We start from the raw sequence: 21,507 nt of genomic DNA on the forward strand, positions 1-21,507 counted from the left end.
TGAGATCTGTACCATTAATTTTGTACATATGAGCAAAGCATTTTGAAAGCAATCTGTTTAAGGATGTGGTTCTTATGAAACCTGTTAAATACTGAAGGTAATTTCACTTCCCGCAATGTGATATCGAACATAGTTTAATTTGAAGTAAACAAAGTTTTTCCCTATTATATTAAATTAATTTCTTATGCATTAGAATGGTTATTTTCAAGTGAGTCAGAGCCATTTTCCTTTACCAAGCAGGTAATTTGCATACTGTGGGAATAGAAGGACTAAGAATAAACCCTCCATTTTCTTCAGTCATTGTCAGTCAGAATGATAATTTTCTCCATATTAAGTATTCCTTTAGACCTATGCTTTGAGTTTTATAATTACAAGGAGAGGTAGATTTTGATTGACTAGAAAGACAGATAGTGTTTATCATGAGATTACACAAAATGCTTCAAGGCAGAGTTAGGTTTTATGTAAAATAAACTATTTTGCTTTTGGTAGTGTTAGAGTGATATTATAGTTGTAGTGGTCCAGGAAATACTCAAAAGGCAAGGATTTTTGTGGGTGATATTTTTACTGGAGCAGCTGTATGTTTGGGATGGATTTACACAAGCTTGAGACTGCAATTTGGTCTTTACCAGGTCACTATTTTGATTGTAAATTTTCCCACAGTTTCTAATTCTTTTTAATTCCAGTAGTGGCAGCAGTAAGGAGAGTGTCAACATTGTCCGTTGACTGTTTTAAGCCTGTTCAGAGACTAGGGACACCAGCAGTCTGTCTGTTACTAGTCTGGGCGTGGACAGAAGTGCAGCTCCTCACAGTAAGTGAGAACTTTTTGCAGGAAGTGTTCTGAGTTACAGTGATCCCCTGGACCAAACAGAAGTTCACTGTTGGTTCCAGGGGAGAGGGGAATCTTAGCTTCTGGCTTGGAGTCTGCAGCCAGTTTCCCCTAGCAATGGTCCATCCTCTCTCCCAGCCTCTCCCTGTTTCAGAATGGGAGGGGGAAGGGGGAGCAGAGGGAACTCATTCTAGGGGTTCCTGAGTCAGTGCTGAGGGTTCAGTGGGGGATTTGAGCACCCCCCACCTGGGAGGGGAGGGCTCCAAAACACCTGTCCCACCCTCCAGCAGAAGCTGAAGAAACCCCAGACCAAACTCCCTCCGTTCCCTTTCCCACCTCCCATTCTGAAAACAACAACAGGCTGGCAGGCAGCACAGACAGAAGTTACCTAAGTCGCTTTATTTTGTAACATCTTTATCTGAGCCCTAATGAAATGAGGGTTCCAGATTTTCACCCAATCAGCCATTTTTGAAGCTGTCTGCAGCTGTGCACTTGTGTTTGGTCACAGCTATAGACCACTTTCTGTGGCCAGATCAGGCAAAAATTGGCACTTCTGTCTGCACCCAATATTGGAACTTCTGATAGTAACAACATTTGGAAAATACAGTGTACACAAAGCCTCACTGTGCTACTTCCTCTATTGTCATTTGATGTCTGTAATACTGATTGATCTTTCACAGGTGTATGTAATTCAAGAATAATCCCACTGAAGTCAGGTCAATTGTGCTGGTGTAAAACTAATGTAGATGAGATAATAGTCAAGCCCTGTTTCTTCACTCTTCTGATAAAGTTATTTTGTAAATCCAGTGTATTTTAACCTTCCCATGAAAGACCAACTGTGATGAATATTTTAGGGATAACTACATTAATGACAACATCTCAAACAAATAGCCCGGAAAGAACTGCAAGTTTTGATCAGGGGTCTTAGAATACGAATGTGGTATTGACTACGGATGTCTTTAGCAAATCTGATTTCTCCCTCATCCCCTAGTGTAAAAAGTGTGGCATTGATTCCTCCTCTGTCAAAAAGATGATAATATTGAAGTAATGTTAAAATGGGCTGTTGTAGTCACAATCTGAGCTTCTATCGCCTTCTCCAAAATGTTCCTTTTCTAACTGACATTCACATGCATGTTTCCAAAGTATAATTATTTTTGAAAGATTGTAGAAAATCCAGGGGGCTAAATTAAGAAAACCAATTCTAAATAATTTCAAATGCTCTCTGTTGTCATTCAGCCCACTTTCTAGAAAAACTTCAAATTTGGCACAAACATTGTCCTCAGCAAGGAATCTGTATTTTGCTGTGTTAGAAAAAACATTTACAAGTAATGAAGCTACTGTGAATGCTATTAAGACTGCATGATATAGATGTTTAATACAGCATTTGTATTAGCAAAATCTGTTTAAACCACTTCTCGTATTTGTAATCTCACCATTTTGGAATGTGGATTAGGATTAGACTGGAAAGTGACCAGTGGAGGTGGCAGAGGTAGAGGGAACAGAGTCAAGCAGCCGCGAGGCTGTCCACATAGCACTTGCTCACCTCCTACCACTAACAGCCACATCCATTTGGGCTCCATAGCCCCAAATTTTGTGGCAGGACACACCTCCTGCTAGCTGTAACCCCAAGTTCCCTATCCTGCCGAGAGTCCAATGAGCTGGGTGGGGCCGCTGAGCTATATGTTTGGCAACCCTGAGATAGGGCTTTTTAAATATGCAATTAAAGAAGTAGAAAAGGTGCACCTGCATTTTGTGTGTGTTCTAGTATATAAACAAGAGCTACATTACACATAGAAAGCTTGAAAAATTAGGAAATATCAGAACTAAGGTTGTCTGTTCATCCTCTCTTGCATATGCATTAAAGTAGTCCTAAGTATACCTAATTATGACCCAAGCCATTGGCTATGCATAGGGGGTGCACATGTACCCCTGAGATTGGCAGTGCACCCCTACAAAAAGCGCCACCAACACTGCCAGCAGTGCCTGTGGGTGGTTGCCGCTCACCACCCCTCCCCTTGTCCCGACTCTACCGATGGCCACCTGTGTGAGCTCGCCACCACCACACTCCGGCCACCAACAGTGCCGCTGCCGCCTGTGGGAGCTCGCCATGCCCCTCCATCCTCTGGGGACACGTGGCGTTCATGACCCAGGCCTTATTCATATACACCAGGCTTGTCCAACATATGGCCCATGGGCCACCGTATGGCCCACGGTGCTGCGACAGGAAAGGAAAGTAAACATGGTTTACTTTCGTTCCCACCCCTTGTCCCTCCCCAGCCCCTCAGCACCTTCCTCATGGCTGCTGAAGGGCTGGGGAAGGGACAAGGTTCCCACACGCACTGCGTCAGCTTGACGTTACTGACATGGTGTGCGTGGGAAGAGGAGTAGCTGTGTGCTGCTCGGAACAGGATGAGCCCAGCTGGAGCAGCAGGGGCTCAGCTGCACTTTCCCTTACCTGCACTGGTCAGTCCCGAGCGGCTGAAAGTGCAGCTGATACCCTGCTGCTTCCATTAAAATGAATGGGATTTAGAGGACTCCAAATCTTTTATGACAACTTTGTAACATGCCTATCTACCCCTTTTTGCAAATCTCAGCCATAGTTTGGAAACTCAGCCAAAGAACATAAGAGCTTCTAAACATAAGAGCATAAAAAGTGCCGTGCTTGGTCATCCCCATGGTCCATCTAGGTCAGTATCCTGTCCCGAACAGTGGCAGAGGTGGATGCTATAGAGGGAGAGTTTTGAACTGGTTAGATCCATTTCATTGTCACTTTCTGCAACTTCATTGGTGTCAAAGGTCATGGGACATCACTTCCTGATGTGATACCACTTCCTGTGAGGTCTTTGAACATGGCTCACCGGCCCACTGGGTGATAAAAAATTTGTGATCCGTCCCCGCATTTAAAAAGGTTGGACACCTCTGATATACACCATCCACATGTAGCACAGATTGTTTTTAGATTGGCTTTTCTGTTGTATTCATTATGGGAGCGGGTTCATCTTCACAATCTTTTTTATGTGAGAGAAGTATTGTTCCTGCATGCTGTTATGTAGGTGTGCTATGCACTGCTGCCAGCTGATGGCAGTATTCTATGCTATATTTATCTCCCTGTTGCTAGCTGCTGTTATAGTTGAAAAGGATTCAGTTAAGCCCTTTGTGTGTCCAAAAAAGTTGACTCCCTTGTTGCTCCCTGTGTGATCTCATGACCACCCCCCTCTTGAAATGCTTTAAAATATTACCCCCACTTCAGAGATGTTCTGTGTCAGAATCAAAACCAGATCCCAAGCTTTATTTGCAGTCCCACATCTAGTAGCCTAGAACAGTTTTTCTTCCTATTACAGGCAATTAATTTATCCTCTCTATCTTCCTAACTTTAATATGGGAATTATAAAACCCCTTTGAATTCCAGTGAGGTAGGCAAGCATATTTTATGCTCACTATATTGATGCTTTCATTTCCTGACTTGGAGTGGCACATGGAAAGGTGATTTAAAATAAAGCTGGAGCAGTTGTTAAAGTACTGATCCTGTGTGCCAGCTGTTTGAAAGGACAGTAGGACAGAAAAAAGGGCTACGTCAGCAGCCAGGTGGATGCTACCACAAACATGCATACACAGTTTGCAGAAACCTCTTTGTATAAAGCCGTTGTTGGAACAGAAGGATATGATAGAGTTTCTGATCTTAAAATACCTTTTGAATGTTATAAAGAATATACAGATTAGTTTCCCATGTACCCAGATAAAGAAAATTATCTGCATGAGCAAGATGCACTGAAAAACTCTATTTTCCAGATATTCAAACTGTGAAACACAAGTTCCCTCTGCACATTTCTGTATCTCTACTTGAGGGCTGATCATGTTGTTCACATCTCTTGAGATTTCTGCATATGAGCAGTGAGGTAAAAAATCTGCTAATAGTAGATCAGCAATCCAGAATATATTTCTGCTCATAAAAGGTATTTTAAATTTAAACTGTTTTAACAGGAGCCATTTTTTTCTTTTAGCAAAAGAACAAGGAGTCATGCCATCTCTGGACACTTTTACATGTGCTCTGGAAGTGGGGAGAGGGGGCAGTGGTTTAATTAAAATGGCTCCAAGAACTGCTCTAATTAAAGCAGCACTGCGTGTGGTCTGTCAGCATCCCCACACTTAAAAATGGCAGCAGGGGCACTTGAATTAAAGCTCATTCAACAAGTGCTGCTACTGCCATTTTTAAGTGCAGAGATGTGATGCACAAGACACAGGAGGGTGCTGGAGCAAAGTAATTGCTATGCTCCCAGTAGACTCAAGTCTGCTTCAGCGTTGGAGAAGCTTCCGTGCTCATGTATAGGCTCCCTCTTTGTTTTCTGATTGTTTCAGAACTTCTGATACCAGTTCATGAAGGTCCCTTTGGTATAGCATAGTTTGTGAAAATCTTCTTTAATGAACAGGAAAATTGTCCGCTGGCATTGTGATGATGCTGGAAGTTCTCTTGAGCCTTCATAATTTGGTCTCCACTTATCTCTAAAGAGACGTCTCTTTGGAATCAAGCTTGAACTGTACCTGGTGCCACTGCTGCTGCTAAGATCCATCCCTGTTCAGCATAATAGATTTTAATTTGACCCACCTTTCCCCAAACTCTGTGTGTTGTTATCTGTAGAAAGAAAATTGGTGGTCTAGCAGGCCGCCTTCCAGATTTTTAATTTAAATTTTCGTAGTAGCACTGGTAATTTCCACAGTATGAGTAATCATCTTTTTTAAAAAACAAATTTTTTGTCCTATATATTTCTGTCTTTTTAAGACCATGATCCAAGGTTTCTGAATCCTATCTCTGGCTACTGTTGGTTTTGATTATGCTGCTTACATTATTATTATCGTGTAGAAGAGATTAGCCAAATCAATTTTGGGAAGGGGACCTAATATTTTAATGTAGAATATAGCTATAATTTTTTTAAAGGATTTCTAGATATATCAATGTAGCACATTCAACAGATAATTAAAAGACAAATTATCTCAAGTGCTTTAAATACTGCTACAAATGGGATATAGTTTAGGTCCTTGCATTGTTTAAAAAGGATTTGATGACAGAGACAATTCCTGACCAGGATGCCTTTTCCAGACAGCAAATGTTTTTCTGGTGATCTGGTTTAACAGTCCAGAACTTGGAGCTTACGATGCTTTAACCCTGAAGTGCATTAAAGATAAATTCTAAGTACATGCACTGTTCTTTCAGAAAATAAGGATAGAGTAGTGACTTAATAGCTTTCTTTCTGTTTTCTAATATTTTTCCAAGACATCCCTGGAGCTTTTTAGTCCCCAAGAATCAGAATCTATTATAATACACTGACAGAAAGTAATTTTATTGTTACCATAAGTAATTCTTGCTCTATGGACTGGAGACATGTGAGAACATCCCAAATTCTCAGCTAGTACTTTATGCTTTACTTATCTTTGAGCAGATATACCTATTTAGACATGCAACCAAGGGAGCAGATTACTTTTTTTCTGGTGCCCTGGATTATTAAACAACATTATTTTAGTATTTGAAATATTGTATAGCTGGAATGAATCTATATTAAGTAGAAGTGTTAGAAATGCCCTGAATTTTAAAAATATTAAATGTACAAGAAAACTCTATATCTGCAATTCTTTTTACTGTGTTGTAGTATTGAATAGTTCTTGTGTGTCCTCATGCAGCATATGTACTGTCATAATTTCCTCATTACCTTCCTAAACAGAGTACAGCTTAAGTTCAAATTCATGTTTGTTGCAGCAAACAACGCACACAAGATAGGTGTACGTTCTACACAACACAACACTTGCAAACAAAAGCACACTTAAAAGCATCACTTTTAGGCAAAGTACTGTTAACTTAGTACTTTGATGGAACGCGCATTCATTTCTAGGCTTTGAAAAGTAAAGTGTGGGTAAGTTTTAACAAAAAAATAGTTACAAATTTTAAGGAACAACCACAAACTTCCAAGGTGAAAAGAAAATAGTTGATAAAATACTGGTTTGAACTTGTCCTTTTAGATAAACTTGCCAGTTTAGGAAGAGAAAAATTAGTTAACCCATGCACATTAGTATCTTCAAAAGTTTGTAAAAAGGATACAGAAATTAAAAATGTTTTACAACCAAGGCTTTATTAATTCTTTTTTTAACTGATTTAAACATTCTTGTGAGCCCGAACACAGCAGTCAGTTTGCTTTTTGTTTTTAATTTATTCACACCCGTAAGAATTTCAGCTTTTTTGCCTTAATTTAAAGCTCTTGTTGGAAAAAGACATTTTCAGCTTATTCATGTCAGTATTCAGGGTGTTCACCATTATCTTTAGTGTGGTGTTTTTCCAGGCACTAGATTTTAATGCCTCACTAGTTATCAGATTCTGAATCTTTAGCTGATTAAGAGTTTTACACCTTTCAAATGTTCTTCCCTTATAAGCTTCAATGTGTTTTTTATTTTTTGCATCACTTTCTTAAAGCAGCATGCTTAGATGACGTATAAATTTTTCACCCTCCAGTGGGGGCTGGAAAATCCTCAAACCAAACTCCCTCCACTCCCTTTCCCCCCTCCCATTCTGAAAACAGCTGGAGGCTGGCAGGCAGCACAAACAGAAGTTACAGAAGACACTCTTTTTAAACATTTTCATCTGACCCCTCATGCAACGAGGGTTCAGATTTTCACCCAATTGGCCAGTTTTGCATTTGTCTGCAGCCATGCACTTGTGTTTGGTCACAGCTATAAACCAGTTTATGTAACCAGATCAGGCAAAAATTGTCACTTCTGTCTGTGCCCAGTCCTTGAAGGACTGCTGCTTTTAATTTTGCCAGAGTCACCTTTTCCCATTTCTGCCCCCACATTCCAGCTGCTGTCTGATTGCCACAACTGGGTTGTTGTTCTGTAAAATTAATATGGAGGGACACCCCTATCCTTTTTTAAATTTTTAACTACTGTTTCCAATAGTTTATTCTATTCTTGTACTTGTTGCAATACAGCATGTGTTTGTGCTGCTCTGCCAGTAGGGCACAAGTCTTCTAGTGTTCTATTGCTTGTGTAGTTAGTTTCTTCTAATTTCCTAGTTTCTTCTAATTCGCTCCATTAATTTAGCAGCATGCTGTTTTAGCCATATGGCCATACTCATAATTTGTAAAAGTCTGTGTTTTTAACTTTTGTTATTATTCTACCATGACCCTGCATATTGTCCTCCAAATTTTCCCATTTTTTTTCTTTAAACCTGTATGGACTGTCTTTAGTCTGCTACGTATGCATCCTTACTTCCTCAAATTGTGGAGTAATTTGGAGGGAAGGAGGGGATTACCTAACTTGGAATATTCTGCCATTACAGGTTGCAATAGTGTAAGAGAGCAGTTTGCCACTTACTGAATCAGAGATCAGCATTACCACTGTTTTTCTGGCGTGTGTGCTGTCTTGGGTGGCTTCTTGATCACTGCTGTTTGTGGTGTTCAGGCTGCTGGTGTCTGTGCACTCCAAGAAGTCATTGCCTGCAAGTGGCCACCTCAAGCCCGGGTGCAAAGCAAAACAACTCAATTTCATGTCCAGTGGTAAAAAGCTCAGAGAGTTTTATTACCACTTGTATAGTAGACTAGCTAATCTATTTAGTAATCAGCCCAACTCAGTGAAACTGTCCAGTACAGTGGTAGCAAATGTGCATCTATTACACCCCCCTAAGTTGCAACAAAGAACAAGTCTTGTGGCACCTATATTTATACTTGAACTACCCAAATTATGTGCCAGGGTTTGTCCTTTTGCCAAGATGCTCATTTTTACTCATTCCTTTGCCAACCTTGTACATATAGCATCTTTAGTTCTCTTATCTCTGCACCTGTCCTCATTAATTTTTCTTTACTCCTAACACTCTCTTTTTTGGATCAGCTTCTCTGCTCATTAGTGTGTTTTTATTTCTTACATCTCTCATTTTGGTCATTCATCAGCCAGAGATTCCTGTACTCTGCTCATTAAGTCATTTAGCAGTCATTGAGACCTGTCCTTCTTGAGTTCTGTCTTAGCTTAACCATGACTGAACATAAGGGAAGTCCCATAATCACAAAACATAAAATTCTACCCTCAGATGCTTATGTACAATTTGTATTGTAATCCAAGGAAGCCATATGCATTAGGAAAGCAAATAATAGTAGTACCAACATTGTGGGTTTGGGTTTTTGTTCTGGACAATCTGGAATTGAAAGTTACCATATTGGTTAAAAACCACACTGTATTTCTGGTAAATCTAGACATAATTGCAATGTGACATTTCTAGATACCATAATGGTGTTGCCATCATCTGAGCTGCGTCCAGTATAGTATTGAAACAGAAATAAACAAAGCACTTCATTAGAAGAGTAATTCTTTAAAAGCAGAATGTAGTTTTTATCTTGTATACTTTGTTTTAAAATAGGAACAGATGTCCCAGGTATTAGATGCTATGTTTGAAAAGCTGACTGAAGGAGGGGAGCATGTCATTGATCAAGGTGATGATGGTGACAACTTCTATGTAATTGACAGGTGAGTGATTATGCACTATTGGATCCCAGAGAATTATGCACATTTGTATCAATGAAAATCTATTTTTATTTTTTTTTTTTGAATCAGAGGTGTTTGCATGAGAGAGAGCAAATACATATATATTACTTAGTAGAACAGTGACAGAATGAAAGAGAGCAGCGTGTGAAAATACCTAGTTTTCTCTTGCCAGTAATAAAATGTTTGTATTGGAACTCGTCACTAGCCTCTTGATTTAATGCTTTGTCACAAAGACTATTTCTTAAACTGAAAAGAGAATTTAATGCAGGAAATAGCTGGAAAAGATATAGTATTAAATATCTGAATTGTGGTGACTATACCAGGTACTTCTGGGAAACTTGCTTGTTCACAAAAATATAAGATGGACTATAAAAGTTACATCTTCAGAGAATTGTACAAGGATCTATACTACTCATGCAGCTCTGATATGGCAGGGATTTAGATAAATAAAATTATACATTTTACTTTCTCCTGAAACAGATTTTTTTTTTTTGGAGCACCATTTACCTTGATACTGCTGCTTTTTACTTTTGATTAAATTCTAACCAATTTAACAGTATAGATATTGTTGGCATAGACTCTATCAGGTTCAGGTGAGTAACTTCTACCTTGTACCTTCAGTGTGAAGCGTGGTACAATGATTTGTGATAGAATGTGCAGTCGGAGATGTTAAAACTAGCTTTCTAGATAGAAAAACCTATTTTCTCTACATGTCTCTGAGAATACTGGGGCAGAGTAAAAATTCTTTACTGGAGAGTCTAAGTTTCACCAGTTTTGCTGACTTATGTCTTAGGCACTTCCTCTTTAGATTGTAGCAGCAACTATACTGAATTCTGTCAGATCCAACTGGTTACTATATGACCATCTAGTGTCCTTGACCATGGAGAAATTGTAGAAATTTAATTTTAACTAACTGCAAAAAGTTACAATGTAGATATATTGAACACTGAACATATTAATAGCTTAGGCTCAGAGAGGGTGCTGATGTCACGCTTTCTCAGGGCAAAAACTAGATAACTAAGTTTGATGGAAAAAACCCTTTATATTGGACACATAAAATACTGTATTTTATTGCACAAAACACACCTCAGAACAAGATACACACCTTGCTGTTGGAAGGCAGAATGAAGGGGGAAAAATTTCCATGTAGTAGATGAATAGCAGCAGCTGTGGAGTTGAGCCTGCACATTATTCTGCTCCTTGTGGGTCATGTGCAGTTACCTTTACTTTTGTCCAGCAAAAGCATAAGGGGCAGAAATTGCTGTTATTGTACTTCTTTTCTTATAATGCACACTCCAGTTTCCGGCAGCTGTTTTTTCAAAGAAAGCTGCATGTTGTATGTGATAAAATACAGTATATTTTGTGTAATATTATATTAAACTTTACATTAACTCAATTATGTACTACCTCCATTGTGAATATTGCAACTGTACCTTGCACTATACCCAATTAAGACTTTAAGAAATACTTCAATTTTCAAAGCTGTTACCTTTTAAATAGATTTACAGGTAGAAGTATAACATTTAGAAATCATTTCTTTATGTGTATTTTATGCATTTATATATACTGGTTAAAATAAAACTTGAGTCCATCTTAATTTTTAATACCATATTTACTCAAATACAAGATGAGTCCTTTCCCCCCCAGTCTGCATGGAGAAAACTCCTCATCTTATATATGCATACAAGGAGCCTCACTACATACATTGTCTGTCTTTGAACCACTACCAAAAGCAGTATGTGCCCAGCAATGGAAACTAAATATGAAGTTTAAATGCAGCCACACTGAGCATGACTATAAAATGCAGGGCCCATATTGTGAAAGCATACTGATGGAAACCTACCACAAGGGTCGGTCAGTGTACCCCATCTGAATAATATATATGGTAGTGTCCATTGAGTGCAGTCCTCCTCAATATTGACTCTTTCAAGTCAATGTAGTGAGCCATTACATTGCAATCATTTTTGACTTCCTCTTCATCCCCATAGCTGAGCTGCATCTTTCTTTCTCATTTCCAGTTATTCTTGTCTTTTCACCAGCCTTAAATGTCTGTCAGACATCACCAAATTGGAACCCAAACAGTTCGCCCAGATTCCCTCTGTCGGCCCCTCTCTCAGCCTGTAACATATGATTATATTGGACACATAGACACACATCAGGTGAAGCCAGACCAGGTTGCCCTGTGCCTCATCTGAATGTAAATTTTTAGAGGATCCCAAGACTCAAGACAAGAACACCAGGTTCCAGTCATGACTAGGGGATAATTAGCACATGGATCCTCTGTGAGGGATATCTGGAGTATACACACATATTGAGCAGTGCTGAGCCATGCCCCCCTCCCAGCTTGAAATCACAGAATCATAGAAAATTAGGGTTGGAAGGGACCTCAGGACATCATTTAGTTCAACCCCTGCTCAAAGCAGAACCATCCCCAACTAGATCATTTCAGCCAAGGCTTTGTCTAGCCGGGTCTTAAGAAGCTCCAAGGATGGAGATTCCAGCACCTCTGTGGGTAACCTGTTCCAGTGCTTTACTGCCCTTCTGGTAAGAAAATTCTTCCTAATGTCTGTCCTAAACTTGTCTTGTTGCAACTTGAGACCATCACTCCTTGTTCTGTCATCTGCTACCACTGAGAACAGTCTAGCTCCATCCCCTTTCAAGCCCCACCTTCAGGTAGTTGAAGGCTGCTATTAAATCCCCTCTCAGTCTTCTCTTCTGCAGACTAAATAAGCCCAATTCCCTCAGCCTCTCTTTAGAAGTCATGTGCCCCAGCCCCCTCACCATTTTTGTTGTCCTCTGCTGGACTCTCGCCAGTTTGTCCACATCCTTTCTGTAGTGGGGGCCCCAAAACTGAACACAGTACTCCAAATGTGGCCTCATGATTGCTGAATAAAGGGGAATAATCACTTCCCTTGACCTGCTGGCAACACTCCTATCAATGCAATCCAGTATGCCATAAATTTTCTTGACAACAAGGGCACACTACTGGCTCATATTCAGCTTATTGTCCATTGTAACCCGCATGTCCTTTTCCTCACAGCTGCTGCCCAGCCAGTCAGCCCCCAGCCTGTACTGGTGCATGGGTTTGTGCCATCCTAAGTGCAGGACTTTGTATTTGTCCTTGTTGAAGCTCATGAGATTTCTTTTGCCCAAGTCCTCCAATTTATCTAGGTCACTCTGAATCCTAGCCTTATCCTCCAGCATATCTACTACTCCCCTCAGCTTGGTATCATCTGCAAACTTGCTGAGGGTGCACTCTGTGCCATCTTCCAGGTTACTGAAGATTCTAAACAAAACTGGACCCAGGACCAACCCCTGGGGTAGGCACTTCACTTGATACCAGCTGCCAACTAGGCATTGAGCCATTGACTACTACCCTCTTAGCCCAGTGCTCCAGCCAGTTTTCTATCCAGCTTACAGTCCGTTCATCCAGCCCGTACTTCCTTAGCTTGCCTCCGAGAATGCTGTGGGAGACCTATCAAAACCCTTGCTACAATCAAAGTACACCACATCCACTGGTCTCACCACATCCACAGAGCCAGTCATCTCATCATAGAAGGCAATCACGTTTCATAGATTTCATAGATATTAAGGCTGGAAGGGATTTTGAAGATCATCAAGTCCAGCCCCCTGCCCCAGGGGCAAGAAGTCAGCTAGGGTCAAAGGACCCCAGAAAGATAAGCATCCAAATGTTTCTTGAATAAGTCCAGAGTAGGTGCCTGCACCACCTCTGGAGGGAGTCTATTCCAGGTCTTGGGGGCTCGGACAGTAAAGACATTTTTTGGTTGGCCAGACATGACTTGCCCCTGGTGAATCCATGCTGACTTTTCCTTATCACCATTTTCTCCTCCAAGTGCTTAGAAAATAGATTCCTTGGGGTTTGCTCCATGCTTTTTCCAGGGACTGAGGTGAGGCTGACTGGTCTATAGTTTTCTGGATCCTCCTTTTTCCTGTTCTTAAAAATGGGCACTATGTTTTCCCTTTTCCAATCATCTGGGACCTCTCCTGGTTGCCGTGATTTTTCAAAGATGATGTCCAGTTGCTCTGCAGTCACATCAGCCAGCTCCCTCAGCACCCTTGGGTGCATCCCGTCCAGCCCCATGGACTTGTATACGTCCAGCTTTTCTAAATAGCCCCTAACCTGTTCTTTCACTACTGTTGGCTGCTCATCTCCTCCCCAAACTGTGCCATCTGGTGCAGTAGTCTGGGAGCTGACCTTGTCTGTGAAGGCTGAGGTGAAAAAAGGCATTGAGTACTTCAGCCTTTTCTGCCTCCTCTGTCACTAAATGCTGTGGACTCTGCTGGGTCCCAGCCCAGTGAATTATATGGTGAATCATGAGCCTTTTGGCTTTTAACTAATATAATGCATAGTTTATATTATAAGTAGATGCCAAAGTGCTACTTAAATGTGTTTATGGAGTACCTATGATAAAATTTGCAGCAGCTTCAAAGAAGTTAAAATGTATCAATTCTGAATGAACTGAGTCTATGGGTACTATATGCAAATTACTACAGCTGTGCTTATTTTAAGATCAGTTATTTCAAATGTATTTCTCTCTTCCATCTGCTTAGGGACAGCAGGGTCTGAGAGTAAGGAAAGGGAGAAAGAGCTGCAGGGGGCAGAGGACATAGGGGCTACCTGACTCCCCAGATTGATTTTCCTTGCTGCAGAAGTGGGAGGGGGGATAAGTTCAAGAGAAACTTCCAAAAATTAGATTCTATACCTGGAAAATTATATCAAATGTATAAATTTTTCACATATAGAATCTAATTATTGGGGGGGGTCATTTTATAATCTGGGTCATCTTATATTCAAGAAAACACAGACATTTTTATTTCAATTGTAGCTGTAAATGCAATTCTGAACATCAGTTTTTCAGGAAAAACTACCACTCCCCCACTAAGAATTGATAATCATTTTGCTTAAAAATATCAACTATTTTAGGGTGTACACAAATGAGTGATGTCTCTGCAAGCTGTTCTCTACTAGGACAACAAACAAAACCATATTTCCAGAACATTATCTTTGGTGGAATACATAGAGAATAAATTAAAACAAGGTAGTACTGAGTTGCTGAATGGCAAGAAGCATACTTACTGTATTTGTGTATTTTGTTAACAGAGGGACATACGATATTTATGTAAAATGTGATGGTGTTGGGAGATGTGTTGGTACCTATGATAACCGTGGAAGCTTTGGTGAGTTGGCTTTAATGTACAATACACCCAGAGCAGCTACAATAATAGCTACCTCTCCTGGTGCTGTATGGGGTCTGGTAAGTGACATCTTTGTTTTACTATTTTTTTATTTAAATGGTTTTATATTTACATAAAATGCATTAAAACTTGTATGGCAGACAAGTATAGCAGCATTGATTGAAAAACAGAGTATAATGTATTGTTTTAAAATGTCCTGAGAAAGTCTGGAAAAATATTGTCTGCTCAGGCACTGAATATAACAGCTAAGCATCAGAAGGGTAATTGTAATTTTCTGTAAGAACACCAAGAAAAGTAATACTGGAAGCTTCCTAAGTATCTCCTAAGAGTTAGCTATCATTTTTCCAATTGCAGTTTTTCTGACAATTATTTTACCGTGTATTTCTAGATATCACTAAACATGAATGCATTTGGCTACAGTAAAAAAAACTCCAGCGTGAAGTGATTTTTCAGGTTCATTATATCCAGAATCCACACAAAAGTAATAAATTTACCAAAATTTTCCCAAAGTGGCAGACCTTACATTCATATTCTGTACTTTACAAATGCCTTTTTCTATCTGAGTTTATATACAGATCTAGAGCCCACATTCCTTGCTGATCAGTGAGGTGCTAGACTGCTAAGCTTCTGTTAGAGCAGCTTGAGCATGGCTGGCATGGATTATAATCCTTATCTAGGCCCAAATCTAACTCCCCGTAGGCAGGTAAGTAGCAATTTAGCCTCAAGAATGGTATTTTGGGCCATTTACATGGATTTTAGATCCTACTTCCCTTTTGCATTGCTCAACTTGCTGTTATGAGTGTGCTCAAAAGAATCATAGAGAAGCAGGGCTGGAACAGACTTCCAGAGGTCGTTTAATCCCTATCTGAGGGAGGATCATCCCTATCCAAAGCATCCTATACAATCCATAATTTAAACTCTACATAAAACTACTATCTACCCTGACACAACACAGATATAACACCCTAACATGCCACAGATAAAGCAGGGGAATCATGGCAGCCAATGTCCTGCTTCTATAAAAGGTTGTCAGTGTCTGCTCATGGGATCCCAGGTAAGGAGCCACATATCTGGCTGCAGAGGAAGGCAAAACCCTCCACAGTCTGTACCATTCTAGCCATAGGGTAAAATTCCTTCCTGACCCCAAATATGGCAATTGATCTGATCCTGAGTGGAGGGGCAAGGCCCTCTAGCCAGGAATCTCTGGCTTTGGTCCCAGTAGGAGCACTGGTACATCCCAGTCAAAAAGTCCCCAGTCTTGGTGGTAGCCAACATCAAGTGCTATTGAAAGGCGTAAAAATGCACTCTTACCCTCTGTTGTGATCCTAATCTTTACAGAAGGGTATATAACTGCATCCCCAAAATGTTAGTTGCAGATATACATGACCAGTGGCTAGGGAGAAAACTCTCCCAGCATTTAACCCAGCAGGCTTGTGGTTAGGGTACTTGCCCAGACTGTGAAGATTCAGATCTAGGCCCCGTCATACAAAGGATGTTTCAACTTCCCAACAGAATGGCTGACCTGCTGGGTCTTGAGCTAGGCAGAGCTAAGGGCATTCCTCCCCCAGGCTGTTGAATCTTGTGCATCTGGCTCAGAAAACATAAACAGCAGTAAGCATAAACATAAACAGTAAGTGTCAGGAAGCAAAAACCATGGCCCCAAACTTTCAAGAGCAGGGCCCAGTTCACTGAGCCACAGAGCCTGCAGGCCAGACTCCCTCTAGCCTGCTGTTCTTTCAGTTCCCACATTATCTCCCCCCACGTTTGGCTGCACAATAAACCAGCTTCAAAAGAAGGGGTGAGGGATGCTTTTAGCCCTGCCTAACCTATTGACAGCTGTTTAGGACACTTTGCTGGAAAGTTGGAGATGCAGGTTCAAATCCCATCTAGGTCAGGGAGGTACTTCTTGAGCTAATGCTCTTACCACTTGGACAAAAGTCTGATGCCTTCCTTTTCCATTTTTCTGTGATTTGCATGGAGTTACATACCTTCCCAGCCTGAATAAAATCTAAAATCTGTTAAAGTAGCCCCAAATATTGTTTATATGGCTAACTAGCCACATAAGTACTACTTAACTAGGGTGACCATGTGGGGCAATGTGAAATCCAGCACACTGCTCCCTTCCCCACTCCCTGCCCCCCCAGTGCTCATGTCAGCAGTGCTGCTTCAGGCAGAGGTGAGGGCAGGACAGTGTGGTGCAGCTCTGGTATTACTATTCAAGCTGCTAAGGGAGTTAATGGCCTGTTAATGACTTATTGTTCCTCACTTCACAATCATCTCCCCTTTTTAATGGCCATTCCACTAATCAAGCTAACTTATTTTAGGGCAATTTTGCCTTCTACTAGAGATTCCTATTACAGTTTGTGCTGCTCTTCTTCCCCACCCCGCACCCATAATGTTCATTTTAATTTTCATCAGCTGGCCGGAACCGGCCTCTGAAATCCAAGACTGTCCTGAAAAATGGTGGTGGGGGCACTTTAACTAAAGCTCATTAAACAAGCTTTAGTTAAAGTGCCTCCACTGCCATTTTTCAGCCTGGGGACACTGATGCACATAACACTGGAGTCTACTGCAGTGCAGTAATTACCACACTCCAGTAGACTTGATTAATTGAGCCTACTCTGATGTGATGTAATTACAGCATGTCAGAGCAACCTCGTTACACATATATAGGCACCCTGAGGATGCACACAGAAGTGACACTTTTTGCCTAATCTGGCCACAGAAAGCAATTTATAGCTGTGACCAAACACAAGTGCACAGCTACAAATGGCTTCAAAAATGGACAGTTCGATGAAAATCTGGCCGCTTATTGCATGTGTTATCAGATAAAGACGTTTCAAAATGTAGCTTCTTCTATAACTTGTCTGCTGAGCTTCCAGCCTGTCCCTGTTTTTAGAATGGGAGAAGAGGAAAAGGTGCAGGGAGAGTTCAGTCTGGGGTTTTTCAGTCCCTCCTGAATGGTGGGGTGGGTATATTGGAGCACCCTCCCTGAGGTGTGGGAGCTCCAATTCACCCACCCCACCCTTCAGCACCAGCTGGAGAGCCCCAAGAACAAGTTCCTTTGACTGCCTTCCACCCTCCCGTTCTGAAACCAGCGAGCGCTGGCAGCAAGCCCTAGCTGTTGCTATGGGAATCTGGCTGCAGGCTCCCACCCCACAGCTAGATTCCCCTTCTCCCTGGAACCAGCAGGGAACTTCTGTTTGGCCTGAGGTAACCTTGTAATTCAAAAAGTTTTGCAGAAATGGTTCTGAGTTAGCTGGGAGCTGCACTTCTGTCTGTACCCTACAGCTCAACCAGCAGCAGGTATGCGGGGAAGAAGGGGCAGAGGGTTTGATGTTTGAAAGCCTTCCCAAAGACTCTTCCAAGGGAAGGTAAATTCTTAAAAAGGGAATGCAAACAAAAACAAAATTGGAAAGTCACCTGACTTCAAGGATTTCTTATCCAAACATCAGTATCTGAAATTATATGCTTTCAAATGTTTCAAATGACCCTTTCTAAAAGGAAACTGGTTCTTCCCATGCATCTTATTATGTCTAAGGCACATAAAATTGCTTTCTAATGATTGATCAGATTAAATATGTATTTATCACCTGTCTCTCATAAGCATTTTCCACCCAGAAAACATTTTCCATTAATACAAGGGTTTTTTTCCTTTTTGTGTTTACAGGACAGGTTAACGTTCCGGAGAATCATTGTAAAAAACAATGCCAAAAAGAGAAGAATGTATGAAAATTTTATTGAGTCATTGCCATTCCTTAAATCTTTAGAAGTAAGTTTACTTTTGCATTATTTTAGCAAATGTGTCTGAGCTGCATTATGAGCTTCTACTTTCTATGGCCGGGGAGGTTAACTCAGAATAAACTTCCTCTAAACTTTTCATACCTACGTTTTGGAACAGAATCTTCTTTTTTGGATATTTGTAAAACTGACAAAAACATTGCCCATTTTGGATTCTATGTAAAGCTTAGTCACACGTTGACTGTAGGGGCAGACCCTGGAGCTAGTAGACAGCAGGGCATTCCAGAAACAGGGGATCTACCAATGCACATCAACTTGGAGAATGGCTTTACTTGATAGTATCAGAAGTTTTGGAGCATGAAGACTTTCAGTCCAAAAATAGAAGTTCAGTTACCTCACCGGTAAATCAGAAATGTATTATCAGAGCCTCTTTATCTGTGTTTTGGTAATAATCATAACAAATAGATAAAGACATAAAACTGTGTATATAGTCACAGGAACAGGCATTATATTTGTAATATTAGCGGAATATTTCTAATATTGCCTTTTTTTATAAAGGTATCAGAACGCTTAAAAGTGGTGGATGTTATAGGCACCAAAGTATACAATGATGGAGAACAAATCATTGCTCAGGTATAGTAGTTCCCTGTTTGATTTAGTTTTTTGGTCTGTACAACTAAAATTAAATTAAATGCATGGATTCATTATAAATTGTATGTTAAGTTAGTCTAAGTGGCACAAAGGCTATAAACTTGTTGGAAGACTATATAATGTTAAAAATAAATTATAACAATTTACATTTCAATTAATATTTTACTGCAGAATGATTTTTGTGCAACTATTTGGCAAGCTATTTTCAGTTCATTTTCTAGTGGCTTTTCTATTATTTTGATACTTTTATACTGTGTGTATGTACCATGAGCAGTGTGTCTCTCAGATGTGGTAATGTAATTAATTTTGTCTCTGATAGGTGCATTGTTAGATTGTAGGGTTGTGCAAAGCTTTGGTCACTGGTTTGATTTGGAGAAAATTCAGCCCGATTTGGTGTCCAAATCTCCAAATCCAAATCAAATCAGGAGCCCCATTAATCTCTCCAAATCAAATCAGAAGCCTCCGATTTGGAGAGGTTCGATGGTTCGGCCACAAATGTAGCTTTATATGGTTTTTCTACATATCTTGAGGTACCAGGCATGGCTCATGAATGCTAAGATGGTGGGGCAGATGGAACATCCCACAGGAGTGCAGGGGTCCCCCGCATACTCAGCAGTGGACCCAGAAGTGGACCAGAAGTACTTCCAGTCCACTTCTGGGTATGCCACGGAGTATGTGGAGGACCCCACCCCCTGGCTTGGCGACTGGTGGCTCCTAGGTTTGGGGGGGGGGGCACATAGAGTCCTCCCCATGGCTGATCACCAAGCTGGGAGGATGTGGGGGGGATCTGCCCCACACTTGGCAGCAGACCCAGAAGTGGACTGGAAGTACTTCCAGTCCACTTCTGGATCTGCTCTGAGCATGCAGGGGACCCCCCACCTCCCCCCACCATTTCAGCATTCACCAGCCGCATCTGGTACCTCAAGGTACATAGAAAAAACATAGAAAGCTGATTCTTCAAATCGGAATCAAATCTTCAGATTTGGCCGAATCGAATTGGGACAGTGATCCAAATCAGCAAACTGAATCACTATCTCCCAAGTCGGGCCGAATCCAAATCGAGTACTGCCCACTTCGCACACCCCTGTTAGATTGTACAATGCTGTAAGTGCCTCACCAATGTCTGATAGGCACATTCTTGCTGTTTTTAGCGGTTACTTTTTCATCTGCTCTACTTTAAAAAACATTGTCAGTCGGAACAAAATGAAGTAAACTAGTTTTTCATTGGTAATATTTAGAGAATGTAAATGCTGTAAAAGCAGAAGAGACTGTTAATTACACTAACAGGCACAGAGATTTACTTGTCATTCAGTACCTGTTTATATATGCACATCTTTAGAACTGTGTGAAAATAATTGCATCGATTTAGGCCTCAGGCAATGCAGACTCAGACTCTTCTTCAATTTCTGTTGGACACCTGCTTTTACCCCTTCTGTGCATGTTGATATTCTTGATAATATTCCATTATATTCTTTTCAAGAACAGAACAGCATGGGAAGTGGAATAGATCTTTGTAGTTAACTACTTGTAGGCACCGACTCAACTGTTCTGCTATCATCCACTGGGTCAGTTAATAGCAGCTTGTTTGTTTAAAGAACTGAAGCCATTATCTTTATACAGATCCCATAGCTGTGTCTTCCTGTGCCTGAAATGGAGCTTTACTTGTGGTTTGTTCATGGTGTAGCAGGACTGGGATCTATATGAAGTCTCTCAGGGCCTTTCCTTTAAAGAAAGCTTGTGACTCATTTTTGTATGGACGTTTTAACCATGTTTTGCCCTAATTACAGGTTTCTCAAAAGAAGGTGTTGATATATTGCATTGGGTATCAAAAAGTATCATAAGCTACTGACTGCAAACATGTTTTGTATTTCTTACTATTACTGTAAATGAAAAAACAATACCAATGTTTTCATTATCTGCTTTTCTATTTAACAGGGAGACATGGCTGATTGTTTTTTCATTGTAGAATCAGGAGAAGTGAGAATTACAATGAAAAGGAAGGTAAGAGATGCCTAAAGTGGCTTGAATTAAATTTTTAGAAATATTGAAGTTATTAGTACATTTTAAATGTCAAACAGCAGCTGTCTGTAGTTCCCAACTCAGGTTTTTTTACTTCTTTGTAAAACTCAATATTCAGCAACTTTCCCTTTCTTTCTCTAATCTGACCTTTCAGAGCAAACAGGATGCAGAAGAGAATGGGGCAGTTGAAATAGCCCGGTGCTCTAGAGGACAGTATTTTGGAGAACTTGCTCTTGTAACTAACAAACCTCGAGCAGCTTCAGCATTCGCCCTTGGAACTGTCAAGTGTTTAGGTATTAATCCAGTGATATTTTTATTTGCCATGGTTAATATAAAAGGCATTATAACATAGGAAATGCTGTTTGTTCTGTACTGTCTTCCTTAGTATAAAGATCATACTTCAGTCACTCTGTGGCATTCTCTTAAAGTTGTTGGATTCTTAAAACATACTGTATCTATTATAGTAAATTGTTGTCTACACTACAGATATTTTTGTAAGTAACAACTGGTGGCACTCACAGGTTCCCAGTTGGTCC

The 21,507-nt window shown here is 40.5% G+C and overlaps 1 protein-coding gene across 1 annotated transcript in view; it reads left to right on the forward strand.

The window, feature by feature from the left end:
* The window catches only part of PRKAR2B (protein kinase cAMP-dependent type II regulatory subunit beta), a 185,429-nt gene that overhangs the window by 159,067 nt on the left and 4,855 nt on the right, over window positions 1-21,507 (forward strand). The window contains exons 5-10 of the mRNA XM_090042027.1: window positions 9,219-9,325; window positions 14,466-14,619; window positions 18,231-18,332; window positions 18,860-18,934; window positions 20,888-20,953; window positions 21,126-21,264. Of these exons, the coding sequence (XP_089898153.1) occupies window positions 9,219-9,325; window positions 14,466-14,619; window positions 18,231-18,332; window positions 18,860-18,934; window positions 20,888-20,953; window positions 21,126-21,264 (643 nt within the window). The remainder of the gene's footprint in view (window positions 1-9,218; window positions 9,326-14,465; window positions 14,620-18,230; window positions 18,333-18,859; window positions 18,935-20,887; window positions 20,954-21,125; window positions 21,265-21,507) is intronic.

Source organism: Crocodylus siamensis, chromosome 4 (genome assembly GCF_052110815.1).
Source record: "Crocodylus siamensis isolate JL-2025a chromosome 4, ASM5211081v1, whole genome shotgun sequence".
In the NCBI taxonomy this organism is placed as follows: domain Eukaryota; kingdom Metazoa; phylum Chordata; order Crocodylia; family Crocodylidae; genus Crocodylus; species Crocodylus siamensis.